Raw genomic sequence first — 23,957 nt, 5'->3', positions numbered from 1 at the left:
GGCCAGTTAGTGCAGCACTGTTACAGGGCCAGCAAGTGGGGTTCGAATCCTGCGCTGTCTGTAAGGAGTTTGTACGTTCTATCCATGTCTGTGTGGTTGTCCTCTTGGGGCTCCGGTTTCCTCCCACCCTTCAAAATGTACCAGGAGTATCGGCCAGTTGGGTGTCATTGGGCGGGATGGGCTCATGGGCCGAAAGGGCCTGTTACTGCACTGTATGTCTTAAAAAAAACTGTTTCTTTCATGAATTAGTGTCAATGGGCCGCTGACAACTTGGTTGAAAACACTTTTGGATCGTAGCTTTAAGGAGGACAGAAAGTTAATGAAGTGTGAATTCAAGCGTTTTAGGCCTTTGGAGTCAGAAAGCATGGTCACCAGTATGAAGCCATTAAACCAGGATGATCAGGAGGCTAAAATTTGCCAGGGCTGAACTTTTGGTTGTAGATCTGTCTTAGTGATAGATAATGTAGTTCGTTATCGACTGTAATAGCTGGCATGTTGCACACAACTATGAGAGAGTTTTTAAAAAAACCCAGTAGTGGTGGAATAAAGACAGAGCATATTTAGAGCATACTTAAAGTGTTGACTTTGTTTTACCTCAGGATTCGACACTCTAGAAGAGTCCAAGACCCCATCTTCACACTAACACAAGGCTAAATATCCAACTTAATAATCCTGAAGGCAGTTTGGTTGTATTTCTGGCCACCATGATTAACCTATGACTAGGTCTCTATCGAATTGTGATTCACAAGACCTGGCTACGATAGGATTGGTTATTATCAATCAGCGTTGACCCCATCTCAAAAGTCCTTCATTTATTAAATAGTGCTTTAGGACATCATTGTGATTGCAGAAGATTGATTAAAATGAAAGACCTCCCTTTAATAGGGGCCAAGTTACATATATCAATTGTTCTTGATCAACAGGCACGAGAGATGAAGAGTATGTAGAGTTCCCCAAATATCTGTGCCTTGGGTATCACCCATATGCAATGAATCTAGAGTTCTTGCAGTATTCTGGAAGTGGGATTAATTGTCCATTATTTATTTGCCCCTCAAGCTTGTCCCACCACTCAATATGACTATGGCTTATGTACTCCAGTTCCCAACTTCCCCTCTGCGCCAGGTTCCCCATTCTCCTCAATTTCCATGATCTTCCAAACATCTATCTCCACCTTAAAATACTACAAATGAGCATTACAGAGCCCTCTGGGATGGCAAATACCAGTGATTCACTGCCAACAGTGTATCTCACTTTGGAATAACTGTCCTTTTATATTGTAACCATGTTCTTTCCTTTGAGATTCTCCCGTGGTGAAAACATCTCGGCATCTCTGATTCTCCACGTCGCCTCCACAGCCTCTTGTCACTATCTTCACCAGCTCCATCTACCCATCATCCTCTCCTCACTTGGATCCACCTATCGCCAGCTCCTGTCGCCACCCCTTCACCTCTTTTTACTGCCTGTCACCCCTGTATTCTTTCAGACCTTGACCCAAAACATTGACTGTCCATTTACCTCCCCAGATGCTGCCTGACTTGCCGAGTTCCTCCAGCTGCTTGAGGTTTTGCCTCCAGATTCCAGCATCTGCGTTCTCTTGTGTCTCCATCTCGACATTCATCTTGTCCAGAGCCCTTGGGATATTGTATATTTGTTTAAGGTCACGCTTCTGAACACCAAACAATGCAGACCCAACCTGTTAAGCCTCTCCCAACAGTACAACATTATAATTGTTATGCTGGTTAATGCAGAGTGTAAAATAAGCATTAAGCAGGGTGAATTTTCTTTTAGATTTATCTCTGATGCTTTATGTCAAAGTGCATCAAATGGGATAGATACTGAATTTTGCAGCAGGTCGCTTTTCTAACATGTGGAACTCGATGTCCAAATCCAATGCTCCTTGTAACCACGTGCTTTTGTGCTCTGCGCAGTTGGTTACGCCTGGTTGCTGTTATTGAAGGATGGTCGAGTGGTTACCTCTGAACAGCAGTTGCCAGTGTCAGCTAACCTTCCTCCTGGGTACCTGGGCCATGACGATTCTGGCAAGAAGGTGAGACATTGTTTGTGCTTTCTGGAGTGATGGAGGCTGAGGGGCAACCTGATTTAAGATCATGGAATTATTAGAAGCATAAATAGGGTGGATTGTCTTTTTTTGCAGGATGGAAGTTTCACAAGACTAGAGTGCAGGAGGCAGATGTTTAAGGGGAGAGGAGGGAGAAGTTAAAGGAGATTTAAGAAGCAAGTTCTTTTTTTTTTACACAGTGATGGGAGTCTGGATGAAGGTGATAAGCAGATACAATGCCAACATTTTGGAGGTACTTAGACAGGAACGTGAACAGACAGGGGATGGTGGCACATGGACAATGTGCAGACTGATGAAATTCATTCAATTAGGCATCGTGGTCAGCATGGATATGGTGGGCTGCAGGGCTGTTCCTGTGCTGTGCTGTAATAAGAGCACTTGTGAGTGTTGGCCACTGATTGGAGCCAGTCGCCATGTTTGGACATGCAATTTTTACATATCCCTTCACCGAGTTATAACACTGTCAACGATCACAACTTGTGCTGCATGAGATGAGGCTACTCCAAGACATCAACAGAACACTAGGCCAAGGAGGGACAGACTTAAAAAGTAGACACTGCAAGAGGAGGCAGTTCACAGGTTGGAGGGAGAGGATAGAATTGTTCAAAGAACTGGGATAAATGTCCTTTGCAGCTCTCCCTAGTCTGTCCTCTTTTGGGAGGGGATGGGCAGAATTATTAGATAGAGAAGGAAGGAGAGAGATCTACACTGGAACAGTAAAACAAGAAAGTCTGCAGACACAGGGGTCGAATGCAATGCACAGACTGGCTGGAGGAACTCAGCAGGTCACACAACGTCCACAGGGTAGTCAGCGTTTTTGGCCTGTGCCCTTCATCGGGTATAAGCAAAAACAGACAGGAACCTGAATAAAAAGATTGGTAGGGGGGAGGAAGGGGGAACAGCACAGGCTAACAGGTAAGAAGTAATGATTAAAGCTGGGAGGGTAGAAACTAAGAAGTGATAGGGAGATTGAGGAAAGAAGGAGAGGAGGTGGGGAGCCGGAGGAAAGGAGACAGGAATTGTGAAAGAGTGAGACAAGGGTAAGAGGGTGTAACAGAAATTAGAAAGGTTGATGTCAGTGACATCTGGTTGGAGACAGAATACAAGGTTTAGATCCTCCAATTTGCAGGTGTCCTTGGTTTGGCGGTACACAAGGCCATGGATAGACATGTCAGTTTGATAGTGGTGTGTGGGATTGGCATGGTTGACCACTAGGAGGTTCAGACCTGAAACGTTAGTCTCACTTTACTTCCTGTGGATGCTGTGTGTGTATTACGTTGGAACAGTTGAAGCCCACAGGGATCAGAACCGCTGGTCTTGGCATAATCAGGGGAATGTGGATACTGGACTGACTGGTCTAGCGAATGAACATTTTGCCCATTGCTCAGCTGTGCAAAACTTGCCTTGATGCAAGACTGAAGAGATGCTCATTTCCGATGAAAGTACCCAATTCATGTGAACTTGGGCGGATATATTAATGAGGGAGTTGAGCATTTCTGGAGGTAGTCTCTCCTGATTGATATGTACGCACTTCCGTTTCAGACCCACTTGAAGAACACTCCTGATCAGCTAGCGCAGTGGTTCTTAACCTTTTTTCTTTCCACTCATATACCACTGTGTGATGAGTAAGGGATTGCTTAAGGTGGGATGTGAATGGGAAGGGAAGGTTGAGAATCACTGCTCTAGTCCCAATTGTTACTGAAATATTTTGCTTGAGAAAAATTGTCATTGGCTCATTTCCTTTGGAGTTACGAAACTGTGCACATAACGAGTCAATTAAGTACAATTAAAACAGGGATTTTCATACTTTTTCTTCCCACTTTAATCAATCCCTTACAGAGCATCTACGGCATAGGGATTACTTAAAGTGTTATGTGAGTGGAAATAAAAAGGTTGAGAACCACTGAGCTAATGAGACCAAAGGCAGATCAACTGCCAACTTATCTCATTTAGGCCTTTCAACGAGCTGAGTGGTTCCACTGTACTCATTGGTTTGGAGGAGTCCAATACGTAAGACATGGCATCTTCCCAGGGCACGGTCATGCATATGTGTTTGGTCCTTTGCTGTTAATTGGCACAAAATCCTGGATGAATGTTGTGTCATGTCTGAGCAAATCTGGAAGTTGCATTGGTTTTGACTGCCTTCCCGCTACTTCAGCCTAGCCGTGGTTTGGCATTTTCAGTATTTGACATGTTCACTGGATAGGGCGGAACTTCTCTCCCTAGAGTGGAGGAGGCTGACAGGGAGACCATGTAGAGGTATATAAAATCACAAGGGATACAGATAAGGTGAAAGGTTGCAGTCCTTCCCCAGGGTAGAGGGCATAAATTTAAGGCGAGAGAGAGGCAAAAAAATTTTAAGGGACCTGAGGGGCAGGTTTTTCATCTGGTGGGCGCATGGAACGAGCAGTCAGAGGAAGTGGTTGTGGTGGGTAAAATTTTAAAGGCATTTGGACAGGCACGTGAATAGGAAAGCTTCAGAAGGATATGCCTGAGCTCAGGCATATGGGACTAGCCAGGGTCGACAACTTGGTCGAGAACAGACTAATTGGGCTGAAGGGCCTACTTCTGTGCCATATAACTCCATGATTTCTGCTTCAGTGATCACTCTGCAGTGTTGCCACCTGACAGGAAAGGACAATTGTCCAAGATTATAGTTGGGAGAGCCAAGGGAACACTCAGGCCTTAACAGGAAAGGAATGCCTTTTCCCTAAGAATGGTTCTTGGGGAAACACTGGCACTCAGCACTGATTAATGCTGTTGATTTAATTTTTTTTTAAAAATTAGTTAAAGTTTCTGCTTTCTCCATCTGCCTCCTGATCACTGAACTTGACATTTTCAAGAATCTCGAAGAGACGAACCCAAATTCACAGTCAGTGCTTGAGTGGACACGCATTTTGGTTATCTAAAAGCTGTTGTGGTCCTCAGATGACTAGAACTGAAGTTTCTTTTACGCAGCTCTGAAAAATGTCAATATTTAGCTACTGACCTTTTTTTCATAAGATGAGTTTGGGTTGGCTTTTTCCCTTTCATAGTTTGTGATTCATCAGAGTTTATTCAGTTGTTAACTCTTGGTCACAATTCAAGTCTTGTCACAATCCGACTGCAATTTTTTAGTTTTGCTGATTTGGACAGAGATGCAGTGTACACCAGTTATGGGACACCCATAGGGTAAAATGAAAGTGTGCTTTATTCTACTGGTCTGTCACTTTGTTAAGTAATGGTGATTTTGTCCTGGTCATACCCTTCCATTTTGGGGTTAGGTTCTTCATGGAGGTTAGTCCTCGATTCTTTTCTCAAATCCATCACACATCTGTACAGAGAAGTGGTTCTCAGCCTTTTTCTTTCCATTCACATACTACTTTAAATAATCCCTATGCCATCTGTGCCCTGTGATTAGTAATGGTTTGCTTAAGGTGGGATGTGAGTGGGAAGGGAAAGTTGAGAATCACTGCTCTAGACCCAATTGTTACTGAAATATTTTGCTTGAGAAAAATTGTCATTGGCCAATTTCCTTTGGGGTTATGAAACCTTGCACATAATGAGTCAATTAGGGACAATTAAAACAGTGGTTTTTCAAACTTTTCCTTTCCACCCACATACCACTTTAAGCAATCCCTTACTAATCACAGAGCACCTATGGCATAGGGAATATGTGAGTATGTAAGTGGAAAGGTAAAGGTTGAGAACCACTGGTGTAGAGGGCCCCTTGTGTTCATAGCTAATGAGAATGGAATGGGTTCCTTCACTTACCCATTACCCATGCTCTGAGGCCAGTTGGAATATAGGACTACTCTTAAAGTTCATCACAACAGAGCAGGAATGTTCAGCTGCAGGATGTGTATAGAATATGTGATATGAATAGATTGACAATGAGATGATAAGCAAATTCATACCATATCCCAGTACAATGGTCGGCATCTTCATGGATCTCACAATAATTGGTGCTTTCCTGAGCCATTCTTACATCGACAATCATTCATTTGGAGGTTGGACTGTGTTGCAGTGGATAGAAGTCCTGCCTCACAACACCAGAGACCTAGATTCAGTCTGGACATCAGGTGCTGTCTGCATGGAGTTTGATGTCCTCCATGTTACTGCATTGGTTTCCATGAGGTGTTCCGGTTTTCTCCAACATACCAAAGATGGGTGGATGGGAAGGTTAACTGGCTGCTATAAGGTGCTATGTACATGTGTGTCTATGTCCATATATGTCTTTATTTCTGTGTGAATGCATGCGTGAGTGTATGTGTGTATGATATTGTCTAAGATTGAATACAAGTCCATGTGCCTGAGGGTCCATGTCAGTGAACGTTTGTGCACGTCCCTGTGTGTGTGGAGTAGAATCTGGGGTGAGTTGAAGGAAATGTGGGGAGATCAAAATAGGATTTGTGCAGGAATGCTGTCCATGGGTGCTTGATTGTTTGGAGTCAATGGGATAAGGGGCCTGTTCTTGTGCTGGTTGATTCTTGTGCTGCCAACAAAATCACACCTGGTCCAGTCTTGCTGAATCATTGCATTGTTAAGTTATGCTTCTTAAATCTTTGCAGTAGGAATAAAAAATCTGTAAGCGTATTGTGTAAACTGTGTTATGAGCCCAGAGGACCCCAAAACCCAGTAGCAATAGATATTCACCAAGACAAATGATTACTAAACGAAAGTTGCTTTTAATTAACATGAAACCTGAAAATAGAATCAAACTTTAACTTATCACTATTAGCTTAACTAACCTAACTTAACTCCCTTCTAATGTATGTAATGTGTGTGTAAGTTTAGAAAAGTTCTTTGATTCACAGTCCAATCTCATTCCTCCAAGTTCACTGGTTGCAGGCAATTCTTATACTGTGAACAGAATTTAACATTTATAAATTTCACTAGAATTTGGTGCTTGAAAGGTAAATGGTTATCGCTCAGGAAGGTTCTTGTCGGTTTTCAGAGAGATTTGCTGTTCACTGGACACAAACTGATCCCTTTTAATCAGCCACGTCAGTATCTTGCTGAAGAAACTTGCCCCATTAGGGTTTTCCAGATGTTAACCTCTTTCTTTCAAGTCACCACAGAGTTCCTTTTTGTTTCTCTAATTTCAAGTGAAACATTGGACAACCAATCCTCTCCTCGTGTATGATCCACAAGAACTTTGACCAGGCTGAACTAAACACTTACAACCTGTCTTCAAAATGGGGTTTTCCACAAGCTTACCAGCTTGTCCTGTTCAAGTCCCAGCTGTTGCTGTTGACTGTAAAATCGCAGGACTGAATTCTCTATCTCTCTCTCTCTCTCTCTCTCTGAGAAAAACCTGTTTGACTCACTCTCTGCTTGCAAAACCACATGACCTTCTTCGAACAGAAAACAGCACTCCCAGACAGTCTGCGGCTCCAAACCTACTCCTCCAAGTTCTTTCTTCTGTTGCTTTTCAAACCAACAGTCCATTAGTGAAGTCCCTTGGGCACTCTTCACAGCTTTGCAAAGACTCTTGGTGCAGGCCTGTCTGGCTTGAGCAGAGCTCCAGTATTTTAAATGAGAACTGTTTTGAGCTGTTTGTATGTGACCTACACTAAAAAAATCTCCCAAAATCATATCTATATACAATATAAAACACAACCTATTCTGTCACAACTGGTAGCAACACAGAATAATGATTAATTGAATCGTGGGCCCTATTGTCAGCCAGTGAGAGAATGTAGAGGTGATAAACTGCACCACCCCTGACCACTTTGAGAATTTATGTGTGAACTACTGCTCAACGGCCACACTTTCATGTAGTCACTTTTCTTGGCGCTTTGACCCCAGTCAGAAGTATGTGCTTCAGATCTGACTGCAGGGCTTTCATTTAAAATTTGAACTGGGAATTCAAACCTGTCTTATGACTTGGTGCATATCCTTCCTGAGTGTCTTTGGGTAAGACTAAATGAGATGCACCATGGCACTGTTCTAACAGTGGAGGGATTCTTTCAGTGTCTTACCCAGCACTATCTATGTAACTCCTGATCCTTGCTGATGGGTTAGAATCATTGTGGGGAAGGTTGGAGAGGGTGCAGTGGAGATTCACCAGGGAGGGAGTGCTTCAGTTCTGAGGAGAGGTTAAGAGGGGAGGTGACTGAGTTGCTTAATACCATGAGGAGTCTTGGTAGACTGCAAGAAACATTTCCTTACATTGGAGGTAGATGAAACTAAATTTAGAATGAGGCAGAAGAGATTGAGAGGAAACCAGAGAGGAGTTTCCACCCACCCAATCCTAGAGAGTGTAGCATTCCTGGAACACACTGCCAGAGTACTCTTGAGAACACTTGAGAAGTCCAGTAAAGCACTTGACTTGCCCAGGCATCAAAGGCTAGAGGCCAAGTTTTGGAAGATGGCAATAATACAGGTAGGTGCCCTCTGGTCTGAATATGCTATAAGACTATATGAGAACATGGCCCTTGTACTTGGATAAGACAGTGCATGGACCACAAACCATTGTTTATAAAACACCTATGATGTTCTGAATTGCGGTTGAAATATTTACTTTATTTTCCTTTCTTGCAGCACACAGTTCCTGACATTAAGTGGGTAGAAGGAGGGAAACCCTTACTGAAGGTGAAAAGTCACTTGGTCTCTACTATTTACACTGAGGTAATTATCTCTAGTGTCATGTGCAGATAAATTTTCAAGCATTTCTGTGCTGAGATCTTTGCAGAAAGGCGGGTGGATTGAGTCTATGCTGGGGCAACTGATATTAAGACCCTTGGAGAAGGTGGACTGGAGATTTAAACAAATGTGTCCAGGTCTGAGGGAACATGGAACGAAGTGCTTAAAGCGTCGGATAATAATTAGTATACAAGCTACGGCAGTGTTAGACTTTGGAACAAACAAACAATCTGCTACAGGAACACATATGATTGAGTGGCATCAGTGGGGAGATGGGGTTGGGGGGGTCGGGGAAAGAATTGTCAATAGCTCAGGTTGAAACCCTGACTCGAGACTGATCACGGAGAGAGGAGATAGCCAGTACTAGGAGGGGAGGATGGCAGCAGTGAGACAGGTGCTCGTATGGGATTGGTGAGGGTGAGAGGTGGAGTAACAGAAGCAGGCAATTTCCCAGCATCTGCAGACATTTGTATTTCACTAAAATGATAAAGGGTTCTGATATTATAGGAAGGATATTTGCATCAGCATGAGGTTTGATAACCATGTTTAAGAGGGAGCATCCTGAGAATTGTTCTGGTGTGGTGTGTCCTATCTAAAGGATTGCAGAAGCCTCTGATTCACTGGAAACTTTCACAGAGAGAGTGGGTTAAAATTTAAATGGGAAAAAAACTGTCAAAACCACTGGGTACTGGGTGGCATGGCAGTTGGTGCAATGCTCTTACAGTGCCAGCGACCCAGGTTTGAATCTGTGCTGTCTGTAAAGCTTTTATTGCATTCTTGTGAGCTGTGTGGGTTTTATCCAGGTGCTGTGGTTTGCTCCCACCCTCCAAAATTGTACAGGGTTTGTAGATTAATTGAGTGCAATTGAGCGGCATGGGTTTCAGCAGCCAGATTTGGCTGCTACCACGCTGCATCGTTAAAGTTAATTAAGATTGTTGGGTGGGACAAGTATTTCCAAAGAGTCAGTCTGGGTGTGTAGTCATTTGGGCTTCTGCACCATTTGCCCTGGAGTCTGGTGATGGCATTGGCCTGCACCATTTGCCCTGGAGTCTGGTGATGGCATTGGCCTACACCATTTGCCCTGGAGTCTGGTGATGGCATTGGCCTGCACCATTTGCCCTGGAGTCTGGTGATGGCATTGGCCTGCACCATTTGCCCTTGGGTCTGGTGATGGCATTGGCCTGCACCATTTGCCCTGGAGTCTGGTCATGTAATTGGCCTGCACCATTTGCCCTGGAGTCTGGTCATGGCATTGGCCTGAACTTTTCCTGGTGAACAGGAAAATCCAGGACTCAATGACTCAAAAGGATTGAGAGGCTGCAAAAATGCCAGTGAAGTGTTGAGGTGATCTTTTCTCAGCAAAGCAATAGCTGGAAGACAGGAGTTTCTCCTCCATGTCTGCACAATCCATCGACTGGTATATAAACCAGCCATTTTCAATGGGAGCCCAACAGCCCCCCTGAGGGCCCCAGCACACTTAATTAAAAGCCTTGTTTTATTTTCACCCCATGTAACTTTTTTTTAATGTAATCAGTAGGAGAGAAGTTTAGAAGAAACCAAAGCCTGTCTGCTTCACAGGGAAGGGGGCCCATAAGTTTTGAGCCGAGTCCTCATGGGTCAGAGCCAAAATAAAAAGGTTGAGAATGGCTCAGATATCAAATTTATTGTCAGAGAATGTGGATGACATCACATACAACTTCGAGATTCTTTTTCCTGAAGGCCAGGCAGGAACTTGTTAGTAATGTAAAAAAAACTGTGCACATGTAAACAATTAAAGAACTGTAAAGAAATTTGCAATACCGAGAGGAGAAAAAAAAAACAAAGTGCACAAGTGAGAGTCCCTAAACGAGTCTCTGATTGAGTTTGTTGTCGAGGAGTCTGATGGTGGAGGGGGAGGAGCTCTTCCTGAACCTGATGGTTGGTTCAAGTCTTGTGGTACCTAGATGGTAGTAGGTAGAGCAGAGCGTGTGCTGGGTATTGTGGACCCGTGATGATTGCTGCTGTGCTCTGAAGGCAGCATAATATTATCCATGAGGTCGCAAGAGATTGCAAATGTTTGAACCTGGAGCCTAGAACAAACTGATGGAGGAGCTCAGGGTGTCAGGCAGGATCCACGAGGGGAAGGGAACTATTAGTGATCTGAATTGACGCAGCATGTACACTGATGCTCCTTCATCAACTCCCTTTCTCAAGTTGATCTGATCACTTGGAGTATGGCAAAACTAAGTTCAAAGGTGATGAATCCAAACAAGCGCATCTTTTCGAACTTCAATTTTTCCATATTCCATTCTGCATTTTTACTTTTCCATTTAATTTTATAATATCTCTTCTCAGTCATCTCCTTTCCAAGATCAGAAGCCCAGCATTTCTCCAGCCTTCCTTCATAAATGTGTGAAGATGTGTCCTGGGGCTCTCCCACATCTCTCCGTAGGCTTTGTCCAACTTCCTGCCTGTCACCAAGTCGAACTGGATGCAGCCTGGCTGGAACTTTACATGGTTTGAGCACTGCCTGTGTCTGTTTTGCCCAATCCTATCACCTGTGTGTCCACGTACGTTAGGAAAGATCAAGCTGCCGTGGCCCTCCACCATATTCCATCCCGGCATGCATCCCACTTGTCAGGAGAATGGGGCAGGAGGAAATGATGGATGGAAAAGATGTGTCTATGTTTGGTTTGTACCGTGACCAGAAGTCGGTGTCTGTCAGGCATGTACTTCACCACCTGCTTTTGGCATATTCCACTTAATATCAGTTCCATCATTATACATAGTGGGAAGGAAATGGTCAATCAGACAGAGAAGGGTAATAACATTGGTCTAGATTTTCGAATTGCCTTTGGCAGGGTATCATATGAAGACCATATGGAGTGAGTGACGAGCAGTGAAATGGACAGCCACAGCAGACAGCAGTGAGAAAGGTGTAAGAGTTGACTCTTCAGTGAGAGCAGGAGCTGGGCTCCCACAAGGATGAGGAAGGACAGCCCAGTCATTTACAATCCATGTCAGTGATTCCAACTTTTGGAATCAAAAGCAAAAAAAAATTTCAGGTTGCACTAAATTGGGAGCATCCCTAAAGCAGCACCAACTTGCAACAACCTTGGAGAACAGAGGGGTGCGATTAGTAAGCGAATTTCAGTAACAAGCTACATTTTGATGAGAAATGTAAGTCACACGTTACAAAAGAAATGGGAGGAAAAGGTGAAAGGATGCATGGAAATGTTAATAGCAAACTGAACGCTAGTTCCATTTCTTGAGGGAAAGCATTGAAAAGTTGGCCACAAACTTGCTTGGAATCTGGGTTGGATCATTGTTGGTGCATAATGAAGTGTTTTATAGTGAAATCAATATAGAGGCAGTGTAAAGAATAAAGAAGATTAAAAAGATGATTTTAGAATGGGGAGGTTGGAACTACAAGTAAAAATCTTCAGTGAAATGGAAAATACCCAAGTCTCAGCAAGTTTGTCAAGCCAAACACAGGTTATATGTTTGATGCAACTGGAGGCAAGGAAGAAGGTTGCATGGTGTTTGAATCTGAATATCATCCACAGCATTGTTATACTCCAGCAAGATGTTCCTCTGACATTCACTGAATGTGTGACCTCTGCTTTGTTCACAGGACCAGGACCTGCACAATTTCTTCCACCACTGTCAGGTGAACCAATCGGCAAAGCAGGAGATCAGTAGTGACCTTGTGAAGTACTTGAAGGTAACAGATAGCCTTCCTATGTGGGGCTAACGTGCAAGGCAACAATGGTGGTTAGGGTGCACTTGGAGTATTATGTGCAGTTCTGGTTACCACTTAACAGGAAGGGTGCGATTGTACTGGGGATTAAGCAGGATCTTCCCTGGATTGGAGGACTTCAGATTGGATGGGATGGACTTGCTTTCCTTGGCACAAATGAAACTGAAGAGTGAACTGATAGAAGTGTATGACATTAAGAAACGTAAAGGTAGATGGTCAAAATATTTTTCCAATGGTAGGGGTATAAAAACAAGGGGGCATATCTTTAAGGTGAGAGGAAGGATTTTTAAAGGGGATCCAAGGGGTAGGTATTTTTATCCAGAGTGTGGTTGATACTTTGCAAATGCTGCCAGAGGAAATGGTGGAATCCGAAGTAATCATGACATATATGAAATATTTAGGCACAGACTTAACTAGTTGTTGTTTGGGTTCATGTGGGTCCCACAGGTTAAGCACCAGACCAGTGCAGGTACAAAACACATGTTTATTTCAGGGATGGAATTGAGACAACAGGGCTGATCTGTTAAGCAAACTTCTACACAAATAAACAATCTTCTTCTTTGGCTTGGCTTCGCGGACGAAGATTTATGGAGGGGGTAAAATGTCCACGTCAGCTGCAGGCTCGTTGGTGGCTGACAAGTCCGATGCGGGACAGGCAGACATGGTTGCAGCGGTTGCAGGGGACAATTGGTTGGTTGGGGTTGGGTGTTGGGTTTTTCCTCCTTTGCCTTTTGTCAGTGAGGTGGGCTCTGCAGTCTTCTTCAAAGGAGGTTGCTGTCCGCCAAACTGTGAGGCGCCAAGATGCACAGTTTGAGGCGATATCAGCCCACTGGCGGTGGTCAATGTGGCAGGCACCAAGAGATTTCTTTAGGCAGTCCTTGTACCTTTTCTTTGGTGCACCTCTGTCACGGTGGCCAGTGGAGAGCTCGCCATATAACACGATCTTGGGAAGGCGATGGTCCTCCATTCTGGAGACGTGACCCACCCAGCGCAGCTGGATCTTCAGCAGCGTGGACTCGATGCTGTTGACCTCTGCCATCTCGAGTAACAATAAACAATGTGCAGGGGGTAAATATACACTTTGGGATAATGAGAAACTGGGGAAATTACAAGAGCATACACATTCAACAATCACAACAAGGTAATATTACGTGCCCCCAACCCAGTGTGGAAGGTTATCACCTTCCATACCATGAGGAGTCCAAAGAGGCAGAACAAAGCGGCACATGCCCTTTATAGTTCTGGGGGCCAATCGTAAAGGTCAGTGTGGCCAATGGCTTGAAGCCAAGTGCAGGGGCTCAGGCAGGGGTGAACTGTGGTGATACACCTGGGCCAATTGGGTGAAGGTCAGGATGGGTGGGCTGCCTGAACTTCAGCACCTGGTGATTTAGGTGGGCCAATTGTAAGGGTCTCCTTAACAGCTTTGACCTTGACTGGCAGGTCGTTTGTCCTCTGAACAGCAGTGCAGCAGTGCCACTCGGTGGTGGATGCTGCCTCTCCATTACACTAATTGTGACTTAAAGAAGAGTTGGTCCAAATATGGGATTAGGACAGATGGTCGGAAAGGTCATCCTGGATGTGGTGGATCGACAGATTCATTTTGTCCAGCATAACCGTATGAAAGATCCCTGCCAGTTTGGGGTGGGATAGGAATATACTTGTATAGCATTGTAATGTGGTAGCAATTCTCAGCATCCCTCCTATGTGAGACTCCAGCTTCTTGTATACTAGCAGTGGCTCTCTGCCACACACAACTGCCTGAAGCTGAAATGCTTTTCTCGGCCCAGGAGGATTGCTTTCACTTTACATAGCTTTCTATTTTTGGAGTCTTCCACTCTCCGAGTGGAAGTGGACAAAGTATGCCAGAGAGGAAGATGACACAACCTGGATGGATGATGTGGTAGGTGTAGTGCTGTCTAATGGTCATGAGGTTTCACAGCTTTTGGCTGAGGTTAGTGCCAAGTCGAAGCAGAAGCAGATCACTGGCAGCTTTAAGGATGACTTGAAGATGTGTACGTGTTCAGGAAGAACCTCTGGAAAATGTTCAGATCTATTAAAAAGTGATCATATTTTAGTCAGTGCATTATATTTTATGAGGCCCTATTGCAGTGTAGGAGCAGGGATGACCAATGGAAATCTTCCAAGTGAAGTGGAGATTCCGGACGGAGGATGCCTGGGAGCTGTAGGAAGGCCTGCTGCAAAACCAACTCTGGTGCAGTAGGAGGCAGCAAGCTACACTCCCAGATAAGTTCAATGCCAGATTTGACCACTGCACTGTCCCACGTCCCCTGATGATCCTCCAACTGTGATGTGCTGGCTGCCTTCAAAAGAATGAATCCAAGGGAAGCGTCGGGTCCAGATGGAATACACTGCTGAGTACTGAAAATCTGTCCCGACCAACTGGCTGGCATATTCACGGATGTCTCGAACATCTCACTCTGGCAGGACGTGGTACCCACCTGTTTCAAATGGACTTCAGTTGTGCCAGTGCTCAAGAAGACTGTGGTAACCTACCTAAATGACTGTCGACCAGTGGCACTCCTATCCAATGATGAAGTGTTTCGAGAGACTGATGTTGAAGCATATCAGTCCTAGTATATGTGGTGACATGGATCCATTCCAATTTCCCTATGACAGCAGCAGATTTGTGGCAGATGCCATCTCACTGGCTTTGTACAAAGCCCTGGAACACCTGGACAGCAAAGATGCATATATCAGGATGCTTTTTATCGACTATAGTTTAGCATTTAACACCATCGTCCCCTCAAAACTGATCAGCAAATCCAAAATCTGGGTATCAACACCCCATTGTGTAATTGGATCCTGGATTTCCTCACCTCCAGACCACGATCAATGAGGATCGTTAAGAACATCTCCTCCACAATATCCATCAATACCAGAGCACCACAGGATAGCATTCTTAGTCTCCTGCTCTACTCACCTCTGTACGGTTCGGCAAGACAAAATTACCCTCTACAAATTTGCTGTCAATACCATGGTAGTGAGTTGTATAAAAAGAGGTGATAAGTCAGCAGACAGGAGGGAGATTGGAAACTTGCTCAATGATGTAAAAACAGCAAATTCGTATTCAATGTCTCCGAAACCAAGGAGCTGATTGTGGACTTTAGGAAGGGAAAAGCAGAGGTGTACAATCTAATGATCATTGAGGGATCAGACATGAGCAAATTTAAATTCCTGGAGTCACTATCTCGGAGAACCTTTCCTGGCCCCAGCACACTAACGTCATTGTGAAGAAAGCACTGCAGATCTTCAAATTCCTCAGGAGTTTACGGAGGTTCGATATGACATCAAAAGCCTTGGCAAACATCTGCAGATGAGCAGTGGAAAGTGTGCTGACCGGCTGCATCACAGTCTGGCATGGGGGCACCAATTCCTCAGAGGGGAAAGCCCTGAAAAAGGTAGTGGACACAGCCCAGGGCATCACAGGCAAAACTCTACGGAGAGCAGCAACAATCATCAAGGACCCTCACCACCCAGCACCCACTCTGTTCTCACTGCTACCATCAGGAAAGAGGTCTCGGTGCTCCAAGACTTGCACCACCAGGTTCAGGAACAGCTGCTACCCTTCCACCATCGGACTCCTCAACGACAAATTATTTAGTATTGAATATTTAATTTCTGTTTGTTTTCTGAGGCAGTTTGTTTGCGTTTCTCTTTTTGTTTCCATTTCTTGCATTTTAATACATCATTCCAAATTTAAGCCTTGAACTTTGGTGGGAGTGTGGAATGAGCTGCCAGCTAAAGTTGCTGAATGCGGCCTGAATTTTAACATTTAAGAAAAATTTAGACAGGTGCGTGAATGGGTGCAGGTCAGTGGGACTAATAGTGTTGCCCAGACGAGATATGTCTGTTACGTGTGTCGTAATGTTCTCGGAAACCCAGTGGACTTGGCTCATGGATATTTTCTTCAAACTCGAGCATCCCCTGGAAGTTTTGTAGCATGACCTGAACCCAGACTCCCTTCGACTGCTCTCTTACATCAGCCAGCGAGAGTTTATTACATCCTGACTGTGATCTTAAAATAATGTCTGCCCAAAGACATCACATGGTCCAACCAAATTTGGACTGGAAATTTTGATTTATCAAAGAGCTATTTTGAATGTACATGCCAATGAACTTCAGCCCAAGTTTGCTTTTGCGTGTCCCATCCAGTTCAAGTGAAAACAACAGCTTCTGGCTTCTACTGGCACAGTCTTAAGCTGTTTTGTCCTTGTATTTAATTGGCAGTGTTACAGACTGGATTCTCAAACAGTGATTAAGCTTCCACAAGATCACTCTGGTCATATTAAGTCCCACTTCAATCTTGTTATGTGCCCACAAACAACAGGTTCACCGCCTGCCAGTGTATTCAGCAGCTTCAGAATCAGTTCTCATTCGTCTGTGCCCAGTGAAAGAGCTTGATGCCAGTGTGGGGGCTTTTATAATTGGTAAATGGACTTTCTCAGGAAAAGAAAGAGCGGGGAGTTTGCAAGCAATCCCTTCTGGCACTTGACAGGGTAAATGTGGGGGTGATGTTTCCTCTCTGAGTGGGGTATCCAAGTAACAAGGGCCTCAGAATAAAGGGTCAACCATTCGAGGCTGAGATGCAAGGATAGGGTGTGTGATATGGGTCCTCAGTTTATTCGATATTGATATCTGTAGACTTGGATGTTGCAGGAAAGGGGGGGTTAATATAGGAATATGCAAGCCCCAAATGGTCTACTGCTTCAATTTTTTCTGTCCTTAAACTGAGTCGGTACTGCTACTTGTTAAATCTTGAATCTGCATCCAAACCAGATTAATCTGCTTCCGACCCACATTCCTTAATCTCTTCCCCTAATAAGACCCTGATTTAGCCTGGACCACGTTGTCAGTTCGCTCGACAACCAGAGTTCATGGTTGTGCTTGCAATAAGAGTTGTGCTTTGCTGCCCTCTAATGCCCAATACTTGCTGCTACTCCCATAACCGAACCAGGGTTGCAAGTAATGAAAGCATTGTGAGAGGAGCAAAGCGAGGGTTGAGAGTTGGATGCCAGCCCTCGTGTTCAGGCTGTACTGAAGGAAGCCCTATCCCTGTTGCTTGGGGAACAAAATGGAGATGTTAAAAAGTCTCTGCTCCATTGAGTCTATGCTGACAATCAAACACCTGCATGTATTAAACCCTTCTGCGCCCGATTCTCACTCATGGGGATAGAGCTTGGAATTGTACCATTAACCTTCCATCCTGCACTCCTTTGACATTAGAGTCACAGGGAAGAAACTTGGTCACAGGAAGAATGTGCAAACTCCACCCAGACTGTGCCAAGAGTCAGGATCGAACCCGGGTCTCTGAAGATGTGGGGCTGCGGCTTTATCAGCTGTGCTACTGTACTTCAGCAACTAGTGCATCTAGATGCTTCTCAAAGATTGTGTGAGCGTCTGCCTCCACTATCTACTGACTCCAAACACTGCTGTGCACTACCCCCCCCCCCCCCCCCACCCCTTTGTGTTGACCATCTGCATTCTTCTGGAAACTTCAAGATCAATGTCCTTCTCAAGTGTTGGATCCAGACCACCTGGAGCTTCCTCCTCTGTGTTCTGGTCCTCTCACATAATTCCATTAGGTCCACTAAATAGAACACTAGAGCACCGTTCAGGCCCTTAAGCCCTCTGTTGTGCTAAACCATTATATTCCTTAAAAAATACTAAACCCTCCCTACCCCGTAACCTTGTATTTTTCTTCCATCCATGTGCTTAAGTGTCACTTAAATGCTTCTAATTTTACAGCCTCCATCATCACCCTGGCAAGGCATTGCAAGCACCCACAACTCTATGTGTATATAAAAAAAACTTATCCCTGATGTCTCCCCTAAATATCCCTCCCCTAACTTTGTAGAGATTTCCCCTTGTGTTTGCTATTCCTGTCCTGGGAAAAAGGCTTTGGCTGTCCACCCCATCAATCCCTCTCATAATCTTGTAACCTCTATTAAGTCTCTTCTCATCCTTCTATGCTCCAAAGAGAAAAGTTAAACTTGCCTCAAGACTTTTTTTCCAATCCAGGGGCAACATCCTGGAAAATCACTTCTGCACCCTCTCCACAGCTTCCACATCCTTCCTATAATCAGGTGACCAGAACTGAACACAGTACTCTTAAGTATGGTTTCACTGGAGACCACCATGCACTGAGCCAAGTATTGGTGAGGGGATGCAAATTTTTCAGGAAGGGTTAGAAGATTGGTAGGGATTGGTTTTTCCAACTTTCATGTCTTGCACTTCTTTGAAATCCTGTTCTTCAAGTAATTTCCTGTTTATTTGTTCAAACTGATTTCTAAAATCAGGGGAAAACCTTGCTAAAATCCATCTCAATGTTTTTAGCCCCAGTCAATCTTTATCTGATCTTTATAAATCAAAGATTTTTTTTAATTTCCAGCATGATGTAAGCTGATTCCGGTCACTTAAATCCATGTTACCCAATTACACCCAAATTAACCTACAACCCCATACATTTTGGATCATGAGGAGAAACAGGAGCACCCTGGGAAATGGGGAGAACGTACAAACTCCTTATGGTCAGCACTGGTTTTTTTTAATTTAAATGTATAGTTATTCTGTAAGATAATCAAGGCCCATCTTTCTCTGCACCTTTTGTACCATCAATCGAATGCATTCTCTTACTCCAGTTATCTCCCCGAGGGTGAAGGACTGTTACATGGACTGAGCCCCTCTGTGTCCAGTGGAGACTGGGCCCTGGACTGTGGTCCATCTCCACAGAGCCTTTTGCAGTGATGCGCCAACAGCTAACTTGCTGAATTTTAATCCATAACTCCATGTGGAGCAGGGAAACAGGCCATTCAGCCCACCATATACATTCCATCCATATTCATCCCATCTTCCAGCACTTGACCTGTAGCCTAATCAGAACAATTCAAGTGCTCACCCAGACAAGAACTGGGTAGTATTTATTGAAGTACTGTGATGAAAGTTAATCTGATCAGTTGCAACACAAATTGCAAGCAGAAATTCTTGACGATGCATGCTTTAACAAAAGCGACCTTAATCTGTTTTCTTCCAGTGTTTGCATGCCACAGAGACTTGTGTCATGGTTAACTTCCTACCAACGATCTTAAACCAGCTGCTCCAAATCCTCACCACAACGACCCAGCGGGAAGTGGCGGAGAACTCTGTCAGGTGCCTGATCTATTTCATATCATTATTTACCCTCCACCTCTCCTGCCATTCCTAACCCCCAACCCTTGTCAGTATCATCCTGTAACCATCTGTAGACAGCCACTGCTATCGGCTGCTCTGTACCTGATGCAATCTCATTGCCACTACCTTGCTCGCAACAGCGCACTGCACGTGCGTGAGCACCATGAGGGCGCATTAGTTGAATCGAAAACCAGCAGGGAGCAGACGCCACACTGAGGGCTCTCCCCCCCACCCCCCCACCTTCCACCCCCTCTCCCCCCATTCCACCCCCTCTCCCCCCATTCCACCCCCTCTCCCCTTATAATGTTTGGTTGTGTTCAGTAAAGTCTTTTATTTGGTTGACCTCACCCACCAACTCGACTCATTAAGTACTCAATAACAAACATGGTGTCTGAAGTGGATCAAGAGCGCCCCAAGCCTGAAGTCTTTCATTTGCAAATCAACCACTGTGAGTAACCACAACCACGTTTAGCACGGTCACCATAATGCAGCACATTGTGACAAGCCTGCCCGAACCAGGGCATATGCTCTGTTAAATTTGGTGGTCCTGGAAACCATTGAAACGGAGAGGTCGTTGGTGTATGCAGGCAAAGTGCATAACAGGAGCCTCATTTCCAGCCCAGCTGAGTGAAGGGAGGACCACAAATGTTTAAAGCGTGAATTCAGAGAAATGTGCAACCCTCAGACAAATGTTACAATGGAGAGGCACAAATTTAACATGAGAGACTAGTGAAACGATACACTCATATGTCAGTGATTTTAAAAATCAGGGCAAACACCTGCAATTTCAGCATACTTTGTGACAAATGGTCTGTGACATTTGCGACGATAATATGCAGAAGACGCTCCTGAGAGACAGCAAGTTGACACTAGCAAAGGCCATCACAATGTGCTTTGGCATACAAAACTTATCGATACAGGTGGGACCAGCGAGCAGGCAGTGGTTGGAGGTTAGGAGAAAGAGCCAACCAGGCCACCCCACACCCAGGACAGGATGCAGCAATTGCAGAGGAGACCACATGCCGAGAAGGGAGATGTGCCCAGTTTTCGGCCAGCAGTGTAGGAACTGCAGCAAATGAAACCATTTCAGTAGGCACTGCAGATCCAGGCAGCGGACCACTGCGTGGACCAGACCCGGTAGGACTATCGACCATTTGGAATAGGAGCAGAGAGAGAAAGAGCCACCCCTACAATGAGTACTACATCAATGGGCTCACCACGAGGACTGAAGGCAACAAGGCAGAAACCCAGATCAGAGGAAACAACAAGTCCTTTGTGTCAACGGCCAGATAGCCGAGATGAAAGTAGACACTGGTGATAAATGCAATGTCATGTCACTGGGGACATTCAACTGGCTGAGAAAGAAGGAACAATTCAAACCATGCATCAAGGCTATGAGTCTAGTGGCCTATGGAGGCGGCAGAATCCAGACCAGCGGCACAGTGCATGTGCAAGGATAGCTCCGTGTGCTCACCTTCTTTGTGGTCTGCAAGGATGTCATGCCTGTGCTTGGCCTCAGTGCGTGCATGGACATGGGGCTTGTCTCATTCACCACGGAGGTCCATCACATAAGCCCCTCCGAGGACGATTTCTCACAGATCTTTTGAGTATGGTGAACTTTTCAAAGATGAGCTGGGGAGGCTGTACATATGGCTCAACCCAGAGGTAAGACCCGTAGTCCAGCTGTCGCACCACATTCCAGTAGCAATGAAGGATAAAGTCAAGGTCGAGCTGGACGGAATGCAGGGCTTGGGCGTCATCACTCCAGTCTGAATGGTGGCTGCTAAGAAAAAAGGACGGACAGGAGATCCTAATTTGTATAAATCTACAAGACCTTAATGTGGCCCTGAAAAGACCACATTATCCCGTGCACACCATAGAGGAGGTTGCCGCACAGATGGCAAGTGCAATGGTTAATGTCGAAGCAGACTAGTGGCAAGGAATCTTCTGGGGGCCCAACCAAAGGACCTGCAGTGGGTCAAGGCCCAGCTGCCAAACAGAAGGCTGGCGCAAAAAAAAAGTTACGACAAAATCAGCCGGCCTCTCGTCCCATTGACCGAAAGGCAAGTCGTAAGGATGCAGACTTAACAAGGTTACGATCACCCAGATATAGTAGAAATGAGCTGCCAGGAGCCCAGCTCATACCTGGTTCATTTTTTTGGGGGGGGGGGGGGGGGTAAGATAAATATACAGAAGGAACAGATGACACATCTTCCCAGTAAGCCATCCCCATCTCAAACCAACCCAGACAAATCGGTATTGAGTTGGACTGTGAGCCCGGGATCGATATGAGCCCCATGGTAACCACAGGAGAAGATATGGATGATGCCCTTGAGACGCTGCGCAGCAGAGATAATCAAGACAGGGTGCCCCAAGCCTCTACATCAGCACAGGGCTATTACAAAACATGCACTGGGCGTGTCTGTAAGCTGAACCCAAAATACCGGGACTGAACTGGGTTGAATATATATATTGTTGTACTAGTGTTAGTTTTACATGTTCACTGTATCATGTGGTGGGTAGCTCAAGAAAGGGGATGTAGACGGCCACTGCCATTGGCGGCTCTGCACCTGATGCAATGGCATTGCAGCCACCATACTCACAGCAGCGCACTGCGCATGCACAAGCATCACGAGGGCATGTTAGTTGAATCAAGGACTAGTAAGGAGCAGATGCCAGACTGTGTGTTCTCTCTCTCTACCCTGTTTATCATATTTGGTTGTGTTCAGTAAAGTCTTTTATTTGGTTTAGGTCACCCACTGACTCGACTCGTTATTAAGCGCGCAATAACGAATACTATCCAAAAACAAGTTAAAATGGTGTCGTGCATATTTGCATCTCTGAGTTTGTGTGTATGTCTGTGAGTAAGTCTGCACGTGTGTGTCAGAGAGTTGTAATGTTGGAAGTTGACATCATTCACAACTGGTAACTGCTCTGACTGCAGGGATTAAATCTTGATAATTTATCAATGCATGTTCTAATTTTATTGATCTGCTTTGAATATTTTAATTTTTGTGGCTCTTTTTCAGAGTAATGATACATATTGTGTCAACATGTCACGAAGAGAGTTTGGACCACTACTTACAATCGTATGTAAAGGTACTTTTCCATTTAAGAATGTCTCGTCGGATTGAAATGGAACCTAATCATCAATGTTTAAGCTTCACATCAGCATAGACATTAGGCTTCCCCTTGGCAATGTAATCAGTTTGATAAAAACTGGGGCAGGATGAAGTTCAGGTAGAGAAGCACTGTGGCGCAGCTCCAAGAGACATTGACTCTCAGCACCAGAGACCCGGGTTTGATGCTCCCTTTGTTGGGTTTTCACATCCTCCCTGTTACTGTGTGGGGTTTCCCACTGAATACAATGGTTTTCTCCCAGAGATGTGCAAGTCGGTAGGTCAGTCGATCACGCTAAACTGACTCTGCCCTTGAATGGTAGATTCTGGCTAAGTTATCGGGATGGAAGGATTAACGAAGATGCAGGCTCAGTGGGACCGAGGGCTTGTTTTTTTTTGTGCTGTTTTCATTGGAGACATGAACCAGTTGATTGGTGTTTCATCAGATTGTTGATAGAATTTCAAGGGTTATTTGGGCAGGCTGCTAAACCTGCTATTCTCTTGAGTTTCAAACATGGTGGCATGATCAGTTAGTTGAAAAGATCCTTTCGAAAAAAAGTGTCTTCTCTGAGAGGGAATCGAGGGCAAAGGAACCCTAACAGCAGGAGCTTACTCAGTGATAGAGCGAGTTGGGGAGGAATTTCTCCTGCAGGGATTCCTGCAACACTCTGCCCTCCAAGGATAAAAGCTGAAATAACCTAACGTGCTGGAGAAACTCGGCAGGTCACACAGCATCCATAGGAAGCAAAGGAGAACCAAACGTTTTGGACTTGGGCTCTTGGTCAGGTACACCAAGGGCCCAGGCTCAAAACATTGGTCACCCTCCACTTCCGATGGATGCTGCATGACCTGCTGAGATTCTGCAACACGTTTTTGTGTTACACTTGACCCCAGATTCTGCAGATTTTTTAACTTGGGTAAAGGTTGTTGGATTTTTCAAAATGGAGATTATTGGATTTTAATAGGACAATGGTAGCTGAGGTGGAAGAGAAGCATGATCTAACTGAATGGCCACTTCTGGAGGGGCAGAATGGCCACTTCCTGCTTCAACATGAGTGAAAATAGATCTGAGAAGAAACATACAAGGCTCTCCCTTTGCAGTTTCTGCCAACTCTTGATGTTTAGTGTGATTTCCATGGATTCAGTCCAGTGTGACACAATGAGTTGATGCATGGTTTCACTGGCGCAGTCCTGCCCAGGGTAC

The 23,957-nt window shown here is 44.9% G+C and overlaps 1 protein-coding gene across 4 annotated transcripts in view; it reads left to right on the top strand.

Moving 5' to 3' along the window:
• Positions 1–23,957, top strand: part of dock11 (dedicator of cytokinesis 11) — a 292,933-nt gene that overhangs the window by 123,741 nt on the left and 145,235 nt on the right. For all 4 annotated transcript variants that reach the window (XM_069893719.1, XM_069893720.1, XM_069893721.1 and 1 more), the window contains exons 21-25: positions 1,929–2,047; positions 8,606–8,692; positions 12,321–12,410; positions 19,498–19,613; positions 22,664–22,733. In XM_069893719.1, coding sequence (XP_069749820.1) covers positions 1,929–2,047; positions 8,606–8,692; positions 12,321–12,410; positions 19,498–19,613; positions 22,664–22,733 — 482 coding nt within the window. The remainder of the gene's footprint in view (positions 1–1,928; positions 2,048–8,605; positions 8,693–12,320; positions 12,411–19,497; positions 19,614–22,663; positions 22,734–23,957) is intronic.

The sequence above is a fragment of the Narcine bancroftii genome, chromosome 8 (assembly GCF_036971445.1).
Source record: "Narcine bancroftii isolate sNarBan1 chromosome 8, sNarBan1.hap1, whole genome shotgun sequence".
Taxonomy (NCBI): Eukaryota; Metazoa; Chordata; class Chondrichthyes; order Torpediniformes; family Narcinidae; genus Narcine; species Narcine bancroftii.
This window is presented reverse-complemented; position numbering and strand designations above follow the sequence as displayed.